Source organism: Perca flavescens, chromosome 19 (genome assembly GCF_004354835.1).
Source record: "Perca flavescens isolate YP-PL-M2 chromosome 19, PFLA_1.0, whole genome shotgun sequence".
Lineage (NCBI taxonomy): Eukaryota > Metazoa > Chordata > Actinopteri > Perciformes > Percidae > Perca > Perca flavescens.
Window position 1 is genome coordinate 23,022,150 of NC_041349.1, and position 21,386 is coordinate 23,043,535.

At 42.3% G+C, this 21,386-nt stretch overlaps 1 protein-coding gene across 2 annotated transcripts in view; it reads left to right on the forward strand.

Annotated features, from left to right (window-relative positions):
• Positions 1-21,386, forward strand: part of LOC114545488 (serine/threonine-protein phosphatase 2B catalytic subunit alpha isoform) — a 64,591-nt gene that overhangs the window by 12,229 nt on the left and 30,976 nt on the right. For both annotated transcript variants that reach the window (XM_028563774.1, XM_028563776.1), the window contains exon 2: positions 15,873-16,073. In XM_028563774.1, coding sequence (XP_028419575.1) covers positions 15,873-16,073 — 201 coding nt within the window. The remainder of the gene's footprint in view (positions 1-15,872; positions 16,074-21,386) is intronic.

Below are 21,386 nucleotides of genomic sequence, written 5' to 3' on the forward strand. Positions count from 1 at the left end.
TAAGGGTAGCTCTGCAGAGGATCATACTAGGGCTGTGCTCGATTGAAGAAATTATTAGTCAACTAACACTCATTCAATTGTATCAATTAGTTGATTTAATCGACAGATCTGTAAATCTGAGTTTCTCTGCAAATAGTCATGCAAAAGCACCACTTTAATTCTTGTGTTTACCAGAGATCTGCTCGTACATTTCTTGGAAATAAGTCATTCAGCATGAAAAAAGCATAAAACATGACTAATGGACTAAAGAAATCTAAGTTGACTAAGACCAAAACGACCGATTAGTCGACTAATCGACTAAGAGGGAGCAGCCCTAGATCATACCAAGTGGGAATGTCTTTAAAAGTTTAGAATTAAAGCCAGTGAAAAAAGCTGAGCTACTGTATCTGGTCTGTACATGTAAAAAGATATGCATGAACAGCAAAGGCCTTTGACCACAGCAGAGGAGAGTCTGGGAGTCTCCCTTCAGGCAGTCAAGCTGTCAAGTGTTCCTTTCTGAGTCCTGAATTTACTCACTGACATGATCCTCAACGACACATGACCTTTGTGGCAGTTCTGTTTGGCCCAGAGGGATCAGGGCCACGACCTAGGCAGTCCTCTACAGCTTGACCCACACTACCCAGCACTACCCAGCCCCTTACTTACATCTCTTATCTTTGATCGGATGTTGACTGCAGAGATGGCTTTCGAAAGTGATGCTTTAACTGCCTTTAATCTCACGTCCGCTAGTAAAGCCTGCACAGATGGGGCCTTCAGCATAATACTCCACGAGTGAATTTTGAAAGTGCTTTCTCTGCAGTATGGAGGTCAGGCTGGCGGCAGGGAAGGATGATTTACGTTACAGTCACTTTTAGCCCAGAAGGGTTGCATAATAGCAGCTACTTCAGGGGTTCCGTCACAGCGTCTCCTGATATATAGAGCTCATCGTGTGTGTGTGTGTGTGTGTGTGTGTGTGTGTGTGTGTGTGTGTGTGTGTGTGTGTGTGTGTGTGTGTGTGTGTGTGTGTGTGTGTGTGTGTGCTGACTCAGAATTCCTTTGTTCATTAGAGAAGTAATTCCTCCGTTTCCCTCCCTCCATCCTAGCCCAGCACAGTGTCATTTTCTTGCTTTTCATTCTTGGCAGTAAGGTGCCCCTGCTGGCAGGAGAACCCACCACACCCGCACAGTCATGGCCTAGAGGTGGGCGTAGGCAAGAGGGGGAAAGGAAGCAATGGCAAAGGAAAGGGGACTCTTAGGGGCCTTGTTGTCTTGGCAAGAGGTGGGAGGAGGTGGCTGGCTGTGCCATCCCATTGCCTTACCACCTGTCCCTCAGAAAAACCACAGTCAGGCTGCCAAAAATTAAAACTCAACCATGGATCTCTTGGACACAAACATTTGATGCCAGAAAGATGCTTGTTACAATATTAGATATTTCTTATTTATACTTCAATGCTAATCCCTCAGTACAGTTTCAACTGAGCTGTTTTAGCTTTATTTATTTGATTTGTGCTTGCCATTTCTGACCCTCCCTTGTCCTTTTTGACACAGCATTGAGGAATGCCCCTTCACATATGTGATGGGGCTATTCTAGTATGGTTGGGAGGGTTTGCCCCAGTTTACAGATCATTGTGATAGTGGCAGAGAGGTATTCACTTTCAAGTCTAGCAGGTAACCTCCCCAGCTGAGAGGAGTAAGGGAGGGGGGTTAATTAATAATGAGGAATGTTCAGTTCAGGCATTTTTTTTTTTTTTTTTTTTTTTTTTTTTTGAGTCAGCCTCAAGTCTTGTATGCTCCGTTTACCAAGTGTGGGTGAAAATATAGACTGGCCTCAACCCCTCTGTATGCGTCTAGTAATTGCATTCTAGAAATGCCAACATCTCGGCTGCCAACGAGCCCTCCTTGGGAGGTGTGATCACGCCTGTTGAGGCATATTATCTCAGAGGCAAGCTGTGAATGACTACAGAAAACACTGAAAGCCAGTTGGAGTTTCTGCAACGTAACAAAATGTTCCTATTGATGTGCATATGTATGTTGACTGTAGCAGGCAGTGAAATTGATAAAAACATTCAGTAGCAACGTTTAACAGCAAATCCCAGGTGCAACATGTAGAACTAATTCACTTTTGGAACTGACCATTTTGCAAATGTTGCTTCAAAGCTGTCCAGTTTAATTGTGGTAGCGTACTTTGTTGTAATGGTATCATTATAGTATTGAGTTTCACATGTTAAACTTAGTAGTGAAGCTTTCGAAGTCAAATCTTTGGTTTTGTGACAACTGCAACCCTAGCTGAACTGCACACAGCGGATCTGTATCGTGTCCAGCCACCCGTCTGTATGTCACTACACACTCATAGAACAAGCAACCAACAACAACGCTTTGTAAAGTGGCTGTCTGCGCTCTGGCGAAGCTCTCTAGGGTTAGTGGGGACATATGTTCTCGATAGACCTGTTTCGTCAGTCTTTCCCAATACAAGCGCCAGTTGACAGCATGATGGAGAGTGGTAAAGGACTCACACAAAGGTGGTTCTGTGCACGAGTAGGGACAGGATTTTGTCCAGACTGGAATCCAAATGCACCTCCCAATCCTTTCTTAGCTGCCTGACCTTTCTGTTTACCATCTGAAGAAAAGGTTGAAATTGTAGCCTTGAAGCCTCGCAGAAAGATGCCATCATTGAGGCCAAGACCAGACACGTGATAGCATAGACCTTATGGGGTACCCTGATTTACTTTAATTTGATTTATGAATGACAATTTAGAGTTGTGATCAGTTGTCAAATTTGAGAACACTGAATTTTTGACTCTCACTTTGTGCAGTTCCACAAAAAAAAAGACTTAAGCCAACAGCCAGTTGACCCAGTGAGCATACGTTCTGCACATTGCTTTGCTTTGCATCAGTGTTAGCTCATGGTCTTGCTTGCAATCTCAGATTCACTTGTCCAAACAACAACACGCATATAGCTTTCTCTCTTATTGTCTGTAGACTGCCAATAATGGTCAGAAAATGTTAACAGCAGCTGACTGTCTGCTTGTTGTGCGAGGGCCTTAAAATGACAAGTCAAGGAATTAGCATGTTGAATTTGTGGTGTGTTTGTCATGATAGCAGTCTTTTAGGTGTAGTACATAACACTGGGGAATATGCAGATAAGTGTGGCTAGGAAGCTGTCTGGCTGTAATGTGCCACTGGTTCCATTTGTGGGAATAGCTTGCATACACCCGAGCATGCACCCATAGCACCCCGTCTTCCAGATCCTTTCAGCCTCCTCCATTGTTCCGTCTCTGCTATGCTCCAAAGCTGATTACAACGCCTTCTCTAATGAAAGCTAATCCTGTGTCACGGCATTGTGGAGTAGGAGGAGGGGGGGCAGGCCTCAGCGTGGCAAAGCTAGCAGGGAATATCTTCTTCAGTGCCTGTCAGAGTGGCTTTCAGAGGAAATGCCAGAGAGTGTTAACATCTCCACAAACCTGAAAAGCTGCAGTGTTTTTACATTGAGATTGAGCATTTTTTGTGCTGGCCTGTCGGCCTCGAACACCTTTTTACACAGTACGGCCCAAACTTTAAATGGCCTGCATAATTCACTTTAACTATGTTAAGTCCAGCCATTCATCATAGCTTCTTAGTACAGTAGTTGGAACTGACATGTCTAAATTACTTCTCTTCAGCTCTGTCTGACCTGTGTTGTGCCTTTACCTGTACTGAAATCTGAACCCTTTCTTTCAAACACTTCCTATGTACTTGGTCTAATTACACAGAAATATTTACACATCGGCCCAGTTTCGGTGATTCAAGGTGATTCTTTGGAAAAATGTATTTAGCCTAGGATAAGGCTTCACACTAGTCAGGAAAGCCAGCATTGCAATCATACCAATCGCACTTCTTGCTATAGATTGCTTGCACTTTTGTTTCCATGAGGTAAAAAAGAAATCCCATCCTATTTACAATCATTTGAATTTGCCAAAGTCTTTATATATTTGTCTGTATAAGTGCAGTTTGTCTTCTAGAGATGTTTTTGAATTTTATTTTGATGTATGTGGCAACTTGTATAGAAATTGCGGTGGTGTAGACATTATAATGGCAAAAACTCAATGTCACAATTCTCTTGACCGTGTGTGAATGCATTTTTATTTCATCGACTGATCCTTTCACTCTCCCTGACTCATGCACCTCCCCCACTTCAGCTCCAAATCACCAAAGTCATTTGCCAGCCGTGATCCAGGGCCCTGCCGGCCTCTCGCTGTGTCATTGATCGGCTGCTACACTGATGGCTCGCCACCCCCAGAAAACTAGTGTAGGAACGTCCCTTTAAAAAATGCCCATCCACCCCCCGCCAAATCATCCGCCGCCCACTCCCATCTATCCATCCTTACATACATACCCGTACATTTATCCATCCCTCCATTCACCCACGCCAGCCTCCCACGCTTCAGCCCTAACCTCACTAATTAATCAGGGACTTACTGTAGTCCGAGTGCTGTCTGTGCAGCGGTGCATTTTGATCACCTGCTGCTGCTAACGCTTTCTACATCTCTCATGTAAAATCTGTTGAGCCAGCAGCAGGATTAACGTTTGCTTGTCACTCACTCTCAAATTGCTGTTGCCCGGGTCTCTAAAACTCTGCCATGGGCTATTGTCTGTCAGTGTTTGATGGTCTTTGATAACCCTGACAGCCATGGCAGGATGGATGCAGTTCTTGGGTGTATTGTTGGCTTTTTTAGTGTTCGACCTGTCTATCTTAATAACGAGGATCCCGTCATTGATGGGAACCTCTGTGGAGACCGCCACATGTTGTTGCAGTGAACAGCTGTAGTTTCAGATGCACCATCACACTTCTTATGTTTGTATTCCTCACCTTCTGCTATACAACAGTGGAATATGTATGATAAGGCTTCTGCTCCGATTTCCAGCCTTGGATCACGACGGCGCAGGTTCTAACATGCTGCCGGCGACTCATTTTTAAGCCAATAGTTTGATTGACGAAAGATTCAAACTGAGACTCTTCAGTGCTGTTTCCCTGGCAACCCTTTTTACTCACTTGTATCTAATATCTCTCCTGTTTGTTTATGCGATGTAAAAGCTTATACCGCTGCAGCAGATGATGATGGTCAGCAACTCCAGTCCACTGGTAGCATTTAATGAAAGTTATGGTCATTACAGCTACAATTAGCTATGACATTGACCACAGACTATTGATTATATTGAAAATGTGCAGTATACACGCTTTTAAAGCTTACTATGTGTTATGTACATACCAGTACAAACAAATATTTCTTGTCTTTCTTAAATGTGAAGTAGTTTAGGGTAATGTAGATTGAAAGATATTAAATATCCAAGTTGCAGCAAGTATAAGGGGTGAAATTTAGATCATTTGCATACACGTATAAATATAAGCACACATATAGGTATAAGTAGCCTCAAATTGAGAATTTGCGAACATGAATTTACAGAACAGAAACTTATTCCACAAAATAAAAAGTGGGGTGACAAAGATAAAAGCGTTGTGTTAATACCTGAAATAGATCGCCCTTTTTTTTCTTCTTTTTTTGCAAAATCTGAATTAAACTATTAAACCCAAGTGGCCCATTTGTGCATTACACAGCAGCGTCGGTTCTCCATGTAACCAAAGCTGAGCAGCAAACCGTGCAAGGAGGAATGCTACACCATCCAATGTATAAACCCCATTTCCAATGACGTTGGGACGTTGTGTAAAACGTAAATAAAGAATGCAATGATTTGCAAATCCTTCTCAACCTATAATCAATTAACTACACTTTATTTTTTTGTTTTTTTTTGCAAATATTAACTCATTTTGAATTTGATGCCTGCAACATGTTCCAAAAAGCTGGGACAGGGGCAACTAAAGATTATGAAAGTTGAGGAATGCTCAAAAAACACCTGATGGGAAGATTCCACAGGTGAACAGGTTAATTGGAAACAGATGAGTGTCAAGATTGGGTATAAAAGGAGCATCCCCAAAAGGCTCAAGGATGTGGCGAGGTTCACCACTTTGTGAACAACTGCGTGAGCAAATAGTCCACAGTTTAAGAACGTTTCTCAGCGTTTCATCATCTACATTCCATAATATCAAAAGATTCAGAGAATCTGGAGAAATCTCGTAAGCCAACATTGAATGCCCGTGACTTTCGATCCCTCAGGCGGCACTGCATTAAAAACCGACATCATTATGTAAAGGATATTACCATGTGGGCTCGGGAACACTGCGCAGAAAACTATTGTCCGTTAACACCATTCATCGCTACTACAAGTGCAAGTTAAAACTCTACCATGCAAAGCGAAAGCCTTATATCAACAACACCCAGAAACGCCGCCGGCTTCTCTGGGCCCGAGCTCATCTGATATGGACTGACGCAAAGTGGAAAAGTGTGCCGTGGTCTGACGAGTCCACGTTTCAAATTGGTTTTGGAAATCCTGGACATCATGTCCTCCAGGCCAAAGAGCAAAAGGACCATCCAGATTGTTATCAGCGCAGACTTCAAAAGCAAGCATCTGTGATGGTATGGGGGTGTGTTAAGGCCGTTTTATGCTTCCTCGTCAAATCGACAGCGTACCCCCGCAGACCCCTCTGCGTCTACGCCAGACCCTACGCCGTAGTCTGACGTGCACCTCTTGAAAATGTAACTTCACGTCGCAGCGACCACATCCCTCGGCAGTGGCTGGGTAGCGTTGGCCTGGCTCCGCCCTTCTACGTACTTACGCTCAATTTTAATTTTTTGCATTTTCTGCTTCAAAATCTTTTACGGTCCAATCAGCGAACAGAGGGAGCGGCTGAGAACGATGACGTTGAGAGGACGTGCACTAGAAAGATGCGAGCGAAGCCATTTGGTCCGTTGTGGCAACTCTGCCAAATATCCAGAAGTTAAATGGCATGGGTAACTTGCACATCTGTGAAGGCACCATTAATGCTGAAAGCAGTGTTTCCTCTATGTCCACCACGGGCCGCCACTAGGGCTGCCACCTCGGTCGTTTTGGTCTTATTCAACTAAGATTTCTTCAGTCGATTAGTCATTTTTTAAGCTTATTCATGCTTAATTACTCATTTCCAAGAAACTTATGAGCACATTTATGGTGAACACAAGATTTAAAGTGGTGCTTTTGCAGGATTAATTGTGGAGAAACTCAGTTTTACAGATGGTTTAATTAACTACATTTATATTGTGCTTTTCTAGTCTTAACCACCTCTCAAAGCGCACAGCTCTGTCAATTAAATCAACTAATCGATTAGTCGACAAAACTGTATAAGTGTTAGTCGACTAAGAATTTCTTTAGTCGAGGACAGCCCTAGCCGTCACTACATCAGAAATAGGGCTGTACAAAAAAAAATGTAGTTGCAGTTGCCTTTTAAGTTATCGTGCCGCTCACATTGCAATTTAACAACAAGTAGAACTATTGAGAGGTTATTGGACGTGTCCAGTTGTTGTTCGGACAGACCTGCCCCCACTGCAAAAAAAAAAGAAATCCTAAAGGAAACACTGCTGAAAGGTAGCCTACATACAGGTTTTGTCGCTACATATGCAGCCATGCAAGCAACGTCTTTTTCAGGGACGTCCCTGCTTATTTCAGCAAGACAATGCTAAGCCACGTTCTGCACATGAACAACAGCGTGGCTTCGTAGTAGAAGAGCGCGGGTACTAGACTGGCCTGCCTGCAGTCCAGACCTGTCTCCCATTGAAAATGTGTGGCGCATTATGAAGCGCAAAATTTGACAAAGGACTGTTGAGCAACTGAAGTCGTACATCAAGCAAGAATGGGAAAGAATTCCACCTACAAAGCTTCAACAATTAGTGTCTTCAGTTCCCAAACGCTTATTGAATGTTGTTAAAAGGAAAGGTGATATAACACAGTGGATAAACATGCCTCTGTCCCAGCTTTTTTGGAAAGTGTTGCAGGCATCAAATTCAAAATGAGTGAATATTTGCATGTTTGAACATTAGATATCTTGTCTTTGTAGTGGAGGATTTGCAAATAATTGTATTCTGTTTTTATTATTATGTCCCGACTTCATTGGAATTGGGGTTTTTAACTCAACAATTGTATAAGACGAGTGTGCTATTAATTAGAGGAAATTAAGTCATTTGAAGGCTCAATTTTGTAATTTTAGGGCATGAATTATTAATTACAGGGAGCAAATTGAGTAGTGCAGGAGCACAAATTATTAATTCGAGGACACGATTGATAATTTGTATGCACAAATGATTAAATAGGTTATCCTTAACTGGGCTCTGTAGCCTTACTTGTCTTCAAGCACAATGTCCCTGAGTTTTTGTTGACAGTTCTGCTCTGTCCCCTTTTGCATTTTTATTTCCTCTGACGAAGCCAAGTCTTCCCTTTTCTCTCTCTTTCTGTCTGTCTGACCGTCTCTGGGAAGAAGAGTGCCGTAGGCTCTGCTTTCCTTCCTGCCTCAACCACAGAGGTAACCCCTCCATACTGCGCAGATATATTCGGAAGACTCAAAAGCACTGAGCTTCAAAGCTACGCTCTGTTAAGCGTTGTGTTCAGGGCCAGCTTCTATCCCTACTAATGCATGGTAAAAAGGTTCACGCCAATTTCTAAGTGACCTTTTCACCATTAGCCCTGAAGCCCGCCTGCCTTTTTAAATCTCCAGTCTGTCCTCGGCCAGATGGGAGGCTTATATGTTCTATAGGTTGACTTCCACGTCTTCATATAACATAATATCTTTGCTGTACAGAGTCACAATTACCAATACTAGGTGTATGGATTCAGGTGTGCTGCTTAATCGGCTCAATTATGGAATCCAGCCTGTTAACTCTTGTTTTTTTGCAGAATTACCCAACAACTTAAACTGTGCAATCAAGCACTTTTCATTCAGACAACTGCTCATTCAGTTTAGGATCATTTTTTAAGGGCTACCTTAAAAGACCAAATTTCCCTTGTCGTCTTCGAATGCAATTCTTTTATTATCCGTCAAGGCACACAATATTGCTTTTCTGAATCTTACATGTGGAAAATGGTGTATTCTATGCTGACTCAGAGCCGTTTTGTTCACAATAGACTCTTATTAAAAGAGAGGTTGTTTTCACTGGATTAGCCTACCATTCATTCCTGTTTTATGATTTCTTTGCTCAAGAATCATTTCTAAATTAAAATGGCAGCCTCCTAAAAAAAAAAAAAAATAAATTGGATATTGCAATACACAATTTCTACTGTGGGCGTCATTGTGTAACTGGAATGTATTCATTGTATGTAAGGGATGCATTGTTTCTATGGACTTATGAATTATTGATTGACAGTGTTTAGGCTTACTGGATGGGTTGGAGAGGGAGACGGAGTTGTTGAAAAACTTGAGGCACCAATTTCAGACCTGACATTGACATCACACTGGTTTATCCGGTGTGTGAGATAGTCAGTATTGCAAATAATTTATCACCTCGTGAATTAGTGCATTATATGGTTCAGCTGCTGCAGTTCTTTGTAGTCCGCAAAGATAGCCTTATCGTTTGCATTATGCATGTCAGGTAATCAGCTTCTGAATGGACTCCATGGTGGTGTAATAGTGAAGCAATGAAACTGCTGCCAGATGACATTTGAAGTTGAGGTGCTTTCTGATGTACAGTATGTCCTTTTGTTTCCTACCGCCTACAGAAGCTCATGCGTTCTGTTCATCCTGGACTCCTAAACATATCCCGCTCTAATTAAATGCGAAATTGAATTAACAAACCGAGGCTATCAGTGGAGAATGACTTGCACACTCTTGGTGCCCCATTCAACACTTGGCAGTCGTCCTCTGTGTGTTTACCACACACAGTGGATGCTTTATAACTAACTGGCTTCCAACGGAAATAAAAGTCTGAGGGTGATTGAATTTTTTCATTTCTGTACTGTCAATAGCAGATTCATCTCATGCATATAGTGCAGCTCCATTATACTGTTCTTTCTACACTTGTTGATGTGCTACTGGGTGTTTTTTTTCTTCTTTTATATATGTTGCCTATTGCAAACAAATTCTGCCGCATACCCCTCCACTTTGGTTGTGTTGTCTTACCCATGGAAAGTCCCGGTTCCATGCGAGTCTGGTACAGCTAAAAGAAATGCATAAAGATAAGTTTATTGTCATTTATTTTGAACATACAGTAGTGCAAGTGTCAGAGATGGACAAAATCATTTGCTGGGGACAGAGATAGCATTATAACCACTGGTGACTTTGGTTTGCTATTTTCATGATTTAAAAAATAAGGAACATTTCAAACTTCGGTATTACACTGTACGAACACTGAACAAACTTTCCCAAAAGGTCACAATAGGCCATAAAACTAAATAGCATCTCTTATGCTATGAAATTGAAAATACCAAAATACATGGAATAATACAAAATAAAAGCGTGTTTCAGTTCGTTCCACCTTGGCTATATTTAAACAAAGCACCCAAAAAAAATGTCATTCCTGTGATCATCCCATCTGGGCGATGCTGCCGAATGTGCGTTAGCATGTCCGATGTGTTTCCTTTCACATAGCCTACAAGGGTGGAGCAACGCTGACACACTTTCCTTGTCTTATACACAACTTTCTCTCTCTGTTGCTGTTGTAGCTGACCGGGAACTCGCAGGCAGGTCTTCCAGCTCCAGCATTTCATTTGCACTCATTATAGTGGGATTGACTCACATGCCAATCCGCGCGTTGTGCTAACCTCAGCATATGTTTCTAATGGCGTACAGCTATTGGGACCTTTGGTTCTACATTACGTGAATCAATTTCCATATCATGTTTTCTACGTGAGGCTGTCTGCACCAGACCGTGACCTCCGTACCGTGATGGTTCAGTAGAACTACACAAACTGTTACAGCCCCAAAACAAAAACGGAACGTCCACAAACGACACGGCTGCGTGGTTCTGTGCAGGCTTTGTGTCTCTTCCAGCCTGGGTGTTTTGCATCGTGTAGGAGTTGTGGGGGGGCCTTTTACATATCTGTGCCAAGGAGCCCGTTGTGTCATAATCCGCCTGGCCCTGGTATTTACGTACCAGTTGATCAGATAGTGAGTTTCAACTTCTTGCTAATTCTGCCAGCCACTTAACCTCGCCCGAGGATAAAGAGCACAACGCCGTCGTTCGAAAAAAAGGCAAATGGATCAGAGGAATTGTGACTGTTGTTTTGTGCGCGTTAGGAAGTAAAGATCCCTATCGTGCTTTAGATCAGACGGCACACTGCCTTTTGCATAATAATGTCTGACCACGCAGTCAAATTACTTCTGGTATTCTATGCTTTGTATGAACTGACCTTTGTTGCACTCGCACATAGTTCTGGAGTCTTTGTTCGGCCTCAGCTCCCTGTTGGTCATGCTGAGATTTCCACTGGCCATGCTGAGTCTTGGGGGAGGAAAATTGCTGGTGTGGTGGCTTGTCTGGTGGAAGGGGGCGGAGGGTTTGAGGTGGACAGTGACACCCCGAGTCTCGCCCACGCTTCGCGAGGGCTCCCGCTGCATCATGCGGCGTCAGCAATTTCTTGGGGGTCAATTTGGCATCTGATGGAAAAATGCTGTGCATCGCGGGATTTATGTTTCTGGCCCTGGAATTGTAATAATTTATTATAGGTTGTCGCCTTTCTCGCCAAGCAGTCTGCTGGGTCTGTACGGTTTTTAAAGGAATTCATTTGTTTAATCAATGCCCACTTATTGGCCAGAGTCCCAACTCAGCTTGGACAGTGCTGACCTAATACAGAGGCAGTTATTTGCAGATAGCTTGCTCTTCATGATCGTCTGGGGCAGCCACAGTCAATGTTTGCTATAGGTATTGCTGTGCAGCTGATAAAAATAAACCACCATGGCTGCTACTCATGGCACTAGTTAGGTATTAATTGACTGGCCATATTGTGTGAGCGGGAGCTGTGTTACCGCTTTATCAAAAAAAGCACTTCTTAAACAATTTCTGATGTTATACAGCACAAAGTACAGGCATGTTGTTTGTTTTTTGCTCAGTAGTTGCCTTCTGTATTCCAGAAATCTCTCCTGAATATCACTGAATGTGACTGTACTGTTGTTTATTCTGTATTTCTAATGCAAGGTGTAGCACACACAACTTTCAGACAGCTGACGAGGCCAAGAAGGGAGAAGATATGCAGGAATTGTAGACGTCAGGCCTGCCAGTTCAACATCAGGGTTTCACTCTGTGTTCTTCACTAAATGAAGCCAGGGGCTGTTCTGTGAGCTCTACAGCAGTCCGTCTCACTTGCTCCAATTAGGCTGATCTATCCAGCACCATACGACTGCGCACCTCCTGCTGTGTCATTCCTCCGAGAGATCGCATAAGCTCTGAACTACATCAACCTGAACATTTCAAGCTGCCTATTTCTCAGCAGTTTAAGATGCACTGCACCCGGCGTCTCACACCTGAATGTCTTCTATACTCTGGGATAGTTATTCTACTCACAAATGTTGCATGAACAAAGGTGGCTGCCGGGGTTGATGATCTAAAGCTTTGTGAGTTCAAGACCTAAAACTCGGTGCTAATCCACCAAAGAAGGAACTCATTAAATATTGCTCTAAACCTTGCTGACCAACACAAGATGGTACACTTTCTTTAGATCAACTTTAAAGTTCATTTAGCACACCCTCCAGACATTCAGCGCTTTAGTAGTCTAGTAATCTTTAAACCTTAAGGCTGATGGATGGCTTTAATTTGTGTCTTGGAAATTACAATACTAATCTGAGACAAATTACCAGGTAAAAACTTTTTTTTTCCATCCTCTCTGAACCTCTCTCACTTTCTCATCATTTCTCTCTCATGCGAGATTCGATGCTGCAGTGCAATTTCACAGTTACATAACAGAAGGGAATAGAGAATTGGAAAAATGTATGAAGACAATGGCAACCGACTAATTAAGACTGTCTTTGAGTTATACTTGGGTTTCAGGCCGATAGCCTCGGGTCAGTTTAACTATAAAGCTCTGTATGGAAGAATAGATGCAACAACTGCTGTGGGGGAACGTTCTGATACTGCTGTTTGGGAAGAAAAGAGTTGAGATTTTTTTCTTTTCTGTTTTGACTGACAATAGCTCATATTTGAACGGTTAATTACGGCGATGACTGACAAAGATGTGGCCCGTTCTTTTAATGCCATATTTGACATCACCATTTATTTTCTTGTTCAAACAACACAACAAAAGTTTGACGATTCGGTTCGGTCTTGACGGAGTTGTTAATTCGCATTATGCTTTTTCCTTTGCTCAGGACTTTTAATTTTTGTCATGGGGGTAACGCCTTTTTTCTTTAGCGTAGAACCAACCATTACAATGTGTCATGTAATGTTTTGGCAGTGGTGGGTGTTACTCCTTTTAATAGGAGGGTTGTTAGAAATTCCACAGGGGAAGAGTTCACAGTGTTTCCATTGTCAAGACCGTAGGAAATGGAAGGATGATGTGTTAAAAGGATGCCAGGGCGCCAACAACCACAGCTTTCACGCGGGTTATTTCTATTAAAGAATAATGTTATTCCTCAGTGTTTTTTAATTTTAGGACATGTTATGTTTTGTCACTTTGGTTCGAGCAGATGTGGTCAACGTCCACGGCTACTCTGATGCTACCAACTGTTGCGCTGTTCTTCTGCTGCACTGAGCTCCAATCTTCTGCAAAAGTGCTATATATTCAACTCAAAGGCTGACATTGGGTCACATGGCGATATTTTAACGGTTTGAGTGATGCCGATTTGTTTTTCTTGGAAATAAAATTCCCAAACCCCCTCCCATGTTGTTACCAGCTACCTCTCCACACAGAATATGTTTAGTTTTTTTGCAGAGAGAGTTAATAAATAACTTGGTTTAGTCTCATGAAGCTCCGATTCAAGAGCAGTGTGGTTGCGGCAGACTGCATTGGGAGTTTACCGGTCATTTCAGTAATGCCTAATTGGCTAACAATGTGGGCGAAGGAAAATACTGTAAGTACCGTACCCTCTGCCCTTATCTGACAGCTCTTCACATTTACATGGAGTTTATCATGACAGCCAACTCAAATCGATACCTCTAATTTGTGACTTAATATTTTGCATATTCGTGAGCTTGTCATGTCATTCAGTTCTTGAGGAAAATGGCCCCCCAAACAGGTTCGTAACGGTTCACACAAATGTTCACGCTGTATGTCTCCAACATCTCAGGGGCCAGTGTCGTGTAGTCGTACAAGTCAAAAGCCCCAAGGACCTGGCCTCGGGCTACAGTTGCACAGCAGGTGCTCAGGGGAGGCCAACCTGGGGCCTTGGGTAATTCTATAGCTCTATTTCTGAATGCCCCGTATAACTTCTGGAGATTTAGGCTGATATTGTTTTGAAAGATTTGTTGAAGCACATGGAGTATTTATTTGGCTTGAACATAGTTTGTGTTAAGAGCCCATTTTGGTCTTAAGTATGCAGATGGTGGCTGGAGCAAAGAGGAAAAATAGCTTACCAGCATCATAATGTTGACTCTCAGATATCAGAAATAGGTTTCCACTTCATCTGTTGTTGGCTTTAGGCAATGTTAAGAGTTTTATCTAAGTGGATCAAGCATTATATTTTAGAACGAGCGTAGAGAAATGTATACGTTCTCATCAGTCAGATAGCCTGCCTCTTGTGCCTTGGGGATTTAGACCGTTTAGTAATGCTGAAAATATTCAGTGGTACAAATCTGCAAGTCCAGTTAAATCTGCAATTTCAACACACACCTGTTTTAAAGCTTCAGATACTGTAGTTGAGATCCCAAATATCGACTGTCACTAAGCATAGTGTGACACCGATAAAGTGCAGGTCTGATTACCGCTGATGTCACCTTTGGGAAGGATGGATGTTAACACAAACACTCACACACACATAGCCACCAACTTAACAGTATTTGCCACTGGCTTAGTGCATTAGTCACACCCTGTATGCTATGTGCCAAGTCTGCATATGGACGCTAATTAAGAGCAAGTCTTATTTTTTAATCTGCTGAATTTAAAAGTCCACAGGATGTGGTGTTTAATTATGTCCTTTTTGTACCTTTGCTGTCAGTAAGTAATATGCTCATCAGGGGGTTGTAAGAAATGAAGTATTAACAGACTAGGCTTTTGTTAAGGCAGAGTCCACTAAAAGTACCTTTTTTAAATTATGGTTTTATTAAGTTCCTTTTTACCTGTTTGATGTCAGCTGCTAAAATGGCATTGACATGAGGTCTATTTTAAATTGTGGGGTTTCTGCTCTTTTGTTACAAGACCACGCTTTCCATTCAGTGTCCGTCTAAAGACTCACTGGGCTATTTGCATAGAAAATGTGCACCATCTATTTCTTTGTGCTGTGATTAGATTGGAAAGTTCACTGTTTTAAATGAAAATGCATGCAAACAGCTTTCAGGCTTTGAATGCATGGCTTGTATCCAAACATTGTTGGAAGACATTGGATTTCTGTGAAAAACTATCCTTTATAAGCCACTAATTAAATTGACAGTAACAGAGATTTGTTGTGGATTTGTTTAGTCTAATTTCCACGATGCCTTCAAGCCTCTCCGAAATAAACATAATTTTACTCTTTTAAATAATTGTGACTGACAGATAAGTAAATGCGTGTCACACTGAAGATGATGTCTCTCTTCTTCTAATCACACATATAAAACTGAGCATGTTTAAATATAGAAGTTGTTGCATATGCAAGATAATACTCAATATGAAAGGCTTTTTATGTTAATGAGAGCATTTTTCTTCTGTGCTTCATTTTCAAAGTGTAATCTCTCTGGCTTGCCAACCAAACTAGAAACTGTGTGGGTCTGTACCTGCTAATCAAACATCTTAAATGCCTTTTGCCCAGTGGTATGGAATTAACTGTGTATCTTTTATAAGCCTTTTGTCAATGAAAAGTATAATAAAGTGCTGTAAATATGTAATGAAAGCAGCCGTAATGATGATGTTTTTTTGTTTTGTTTTTAACCCTTGCAGCTGTCCCGTTCCCTCCCAGTCACCGACTGACTGCTAAAGAGGTGTTTGACAGCGATGGGAAGCCCAAAGTGGACGTGCTGAAAGCACACCTAACCAAGGAAGGCCGCGTGGAGGAAGCGGTGGCCCTGAGGCTCATAGGAGAGGGCGCCACAATCTTGCGTGCAGAGAAGAACCTGCTGGACATCGATGCCCCTGTGACAGGTCAGTAGTCCCATTTAGCACATTGGGTTTGTCACCAGAGTCGAGCTTAAACAATGATTCCATTAGTCAATTGACTGAAAATTTGTCCGCAAATATTCTGATCATCAATTATTTCGTTTAATACATTATTTCTAGCAAAAATACTGAACCTTTATTGATTCCCACCTCCAAACTGTGTGGAGTTTACTGCTTTTCTTTGTGACAGTAAACTGAATAGGTTCTGGTTTATACTGCTAGCCAGACAAAACAAGACATTCGAAGACGTCCCCTTGCACCGTGCATTACAGAACATTTTAATTAATTGATAATGCAAATAATCGGTAGTTGCAGCCCTACAGAAGTCCTACACAGTCGGATGCCTCCAGCAACAAATATACGTATAGTATTTTTCCCAGAGGAGACGCTGGGATGTGAGGCCACTGAAATTTGTCCCCTCAAGCACTTCATGGATGGATGGATGGATGGATGGATGTATGAACATTGCTTATTGCCATTCTGATACTGTCAATACTGATAACACTGGTTATTTTCCTAGATTTTTGTTATTTTCATTGTACGTTTTCAGTTTGCACCTAGGCACTTGTATTTATTGTTCCTTTGTACTGTTGTCACTCCAAGGTCTTATGCCTTACTTATTTCCAATATTAAAAGTTTCGGACCGCTTAACAGTGCTTGGTTTTCATTTTCAACAAATGAGAGATGATGATCCACTTTAAGAGACAAAAACATGCATGCAGACATTTACTTCCTTGTTTGTCACTGTGTTTTGCTAAAGTCAGGTGTTATTAGGACTGCCACAGGGACTAACTAGTCATGGGTCCAAATCCCAATCCACTATATCTTAACCTAAAATAACTTGCGTAGTCCGAACCGTTTGTTTGATGTATTAGGAGATTTAGACAACTTGCAGATACACGTGTGTTAGATTTGAAACACACACACTCTGGGTTATTTTAAGAGAGGACTGCATGCTTACAGTCAAATGAAAACTTAACTTAATTTCCTTAATTAAGTGAGTCATCGTGCCTCTAGGCTACACATGGGCCATGCAGCTAGCCATAGCAGTGCATTTTATTTTAGGAAACACAGGTTTAGTGCATCCAATTAGCCAAAATGAACAAGCTTGGTTAAACTCACTCAATTGGCAGCTTCATGCATTAAAAACACAGTTGGGTCACAGACTTGACAGAGCTGACGGTTTTGATACTCAGCTGACTTAAACACCTTTTAACCTTTTGGAAGAAGGTAATATCATGAATTTCTCTTTTTTTATCTGAGTAAAGTAAAGTTATTAACTGTGAAAACGGCATCAGCATTTCTTTGTGGCTAGTAATTTTTCAAAAGATTTCTTTTTTTTTTTAACAGTTGAGCTATTATTCAGTCTCAAAGGCGCCCAAGAGCTGAAGTTGATCTCATTAATGCCTGCCTAGGTGAAGGAACATACTGTAGTAGGATGATCTGATGCATATGCACAGATCCAGTCCATCTATTGTTGTCTTTCTTCCTGGTCAAGTGCCCTATTCCTCCATTAGACTTTCTGATGAGGCTTCTTTTGATGTTGTAATCAGAGCCACAGACCTACTCAAAGCATCTATGGCAACCCATCATTTCCTAATACGAGATCATTCTCAAAATCCAGTCCAGAGAGGCCTATTCTCATATTTGGAAGGCATCGTACTTACTTAAATTCATGAATGCACGGCCCTTTGTAAACAAAAGTGTGGGTCTCATATGTTTAACAGCCAGACAAAATATCCTATTATCATAATGGCCTCAGTAAAGAGAGTGAAGCTTAACAAGAAGATGCAAACTGGTTGGACAGGCAATTTGTTGCCTCTGTCTTCGCATTTCCCGTCACATAAGCATGGGATTAAGAGAAATCCTGTTCAACATAACTACATTTCTGACTGTTCAGCCATATATACACGTAACTGGCTTTCATAAAGGGTTTTGAGTGATTCATGTGCATGACAAAGAACCGCTGTGGACCCAATGTAGAAGGGTGAAAGGAAAAACTGAACTTGTGTATACAAATGATTTCAATTCTACGTCAGACTGAAACTCAACCAAATTGTATCAATGTTCGAGTTTAAAGTAAACACCACTAAATAAGTTCATTTTCACAGTGAAACAGTAGGCTATTTGTGAAATGTAAACACATATGCACAGTAAGGAAAAGCTGTGATCTTTCTCAGAGCCTGTCCTCTCACTGTGCTGGAGCTCAGAGCAAAAAGAAAGATGTTTATTATTGTGTTAAGATGTTTATTATTGCTTAATACTAACTACTGACAAATGATGTCATTTGTGTTAATCTGACATGTAAAACTATATTATGATGTCCGGCCTTATCATCATTAATCTGGTCGCTTGGGTGCGATACGTGCTTGAACGCTGACCTTCCAGTGTGTTCAGAATGCCATTTCTGAGAAGCTCTGTCACAAGCTGACATGTCTTGATTTTAGATTTCACAACAGTTCTACCTGTGGTTCTGCCAGTAAACCTCCTTCCTTTGTTGTGTTACATATAAACAGTGGACACCACCTGTTCTGTGTGTAAGATGAGGATCCTGAAGCACTTCTTTCCCTCCCACTCAACGCCCCTGTCTCAACCCCTCACCCACTCAGTAGGCCTTTTCAACAAGGATTTCTCTGTTACACGTGCTCGTGATCCTGCTGTGTTTCCCTCTCATGCGTGCTCCCAAACTCACACAGCATTCTCTATAAACCTTTCTTTTGTTTCTCTCCGTAGTCCTCTTCCCTCCGTCTGCCATGTTACATCCCTCTGTGTCATGCTCAGGGACTGGTTATTGTCCCTCTCTACTGCTCCCCCCCCCTCCCCTCCCCTTAGCACACCTGCAATTCCAACATGACACATGGTCAGCAAATTAGTAAGTCAATATTTATCATAGATGTAAAGCACCAGGACATGTCAGCTATCTCACTCTCTCCCTCCGCTTCTCACATCCACATAGTCACTTCCTGGTTGGGCCAGATGGCAGGTGGGGTTTTCGTGGAAGGGAGGGGAGCGTGTGACGAACAGAGCTGGCTTAGGCCACTGAGTACAAGCTGCTCCCATGGCCTTCGCACACCCATCAATAGAGCTCCTACAGCCACATCACCAGGCAACAGCGAGCTTTTACACTGTTCATACACCTGTTTGCAGTGCGGGTGCTCGACCCTGTTGGAGCTTGGTCTCAAACATACTATAACACTAGAACTAGTATACATGTTTTACTGAAGCCAGAAATGCTATTTTTCATTAGATGTTGGGGTAACCGGTAGAATCTGAAATGCTTCCATGGTTCAGTCTTTTTAGCCTTAGCTGTTTGCATTTCATAATGTTATATATTTCTTGTGAAATTGTGATTTATTCTTAGTAAGGACATGTTAAAGGTCCCTCGGCATGAACATTTCACTTTATTAGGTTTTTTAACATTAATATGAGTTCCCCCAGCCTGCCTATGGTCCCCCAGTGGCTAGAAATGGCGATAGGTGTAAACCGAGCCCTGGGTATCCTGCTCTGCCTTTTGAAAAATAAGCTCAGATGGGCCGATCTGGAATCTGCTCCTTATGAGGTCATAAGGAGCAAGGTTACCTCCCCTTTCTCTGCTTTGCCCGTCCAGAGAATTTGGCCCACCCATGAGCAAGAGACATCATGGCTTTCAAACAAGCAAAGTGGAAGTTGGTTTTTTTTTACACTCAAATATCCAAAATCCAGTATCCAGTATATATAGTGTCACCATTGTTTACACCAGTGGTTCCTAACCTGATGGTCAGTAAGTACCCTCTCAGGAGCTCGCAGGATAAATCGGAGGAGTTTGCGAAACGATAGATGAGAAGGACAAAATATTCTGCTGCACAAAATGATGTGCATTTATTTCTAATTTTAGTTTTATTCAAGTGAATTTCTGGAAAGCGTTACCTCTTCATAACTGTACAATGAAATGATCCAAAAAGGGACCTGCTCAGAGCTCATAGACATACAACACACAAGCTATGACAAAGGGCCACAATTTGTAAAGGGTTGGGAACCAGTTGTTTCCACCAACACATCAGACGTCATTTGAAGTTGGTTGAGCTCTTCAAAGTCCAACTCTAAATCCGACATTGTAACATTTAATGTTGCTCTGTAGATTTCAGCTTGTTAAACATCACATACAGTTTGATGTTCATAACCAATTGCAAGCTCCACCTCTGCCTTTGCATAAATGCATAACTCTGCAGGATGTAAGCTGTCAGAGACTGCCATGTTAAAAACCGGTGGTATTGTTATCATCCAGTCTCAATCAAAACATGATCTGGCACAGTCCACCTCACCGTGGATTTCTCTCGCTCAATGAGCCGGGCGTTTGAAATGGCCTGTGTAGGTTCTGAAGCCAGGTTGTGTAATGCCCACCACCCACTCAATAGCTGCTGCCCGCTGATATGCTGCTACTCAGGGAGATCACTTTAGCGCACAAGCCGGAGATGGCCAGAACGAATTGTTTCTCACTCCAGATAATGTACTCCCACCTGCTCTTCTTATGTGGGCTCTGGTTCTCACCTCGTTTTTGTGTGTTGTGTGACAAGAGGGAGGGAGGGAGGCAAAGCATGTCTGTAGGTGTACTGGAGCGATGGATGGATTGTGCGTTTGCTGTGATAAAGCAGAGCTCGGAGCCGGAGGAGTGAGCCGTTGTAGCGTTTCTGTTTGTTTTCCATCGACCAGCATCGTCCGCGCTCGCACAGAAGTGGTTACTACAATTCACAGTGACCATCACATCGGGTCGTTTTGTCCAGTGATTAAACTCTTGCCATCACCGTGTCACCCCACTGTTTTCTTTGCATGCAAGTGACCGCTTTCCAAAAGGTCAGCTGGAGGTGCAGTCCTCCCACACACAGTGTGTTTGACGGTTGCTTCAGGTGAAATTACAGCCTCTTACTCCCTCGGCAGACTCCCTCCTGCAGAGCTGACTTCTAAAAACATGAAAATATTGTTAATTTCCCTGTGAACAATGTGAGCACTAAATTTTCACAATAATTGCTCTCTTGGTGGCCATACCTTCAGACAGTATTGTACTCTGGGGCACGGTGTAATGTGAGTGTTTTTACAACAGCTGCTTTACAGAGGAGATGGCTGCCTGTTGCCTCCATCTGTATGTCAGTGGATACATTGCATTGTTGCCATTAGTGACTCCTGTAGATTATTAGGTCAGCAGCAGCTTAGATGTGCTTGTTGGGGGGGGTTTTTCAGTAATATATAACCTGCCATTGTTGTAAGGATTTGATAATTCGTTTCCATAGCAATAACCAGCCTCAGCATCACGCACCTTCTGGA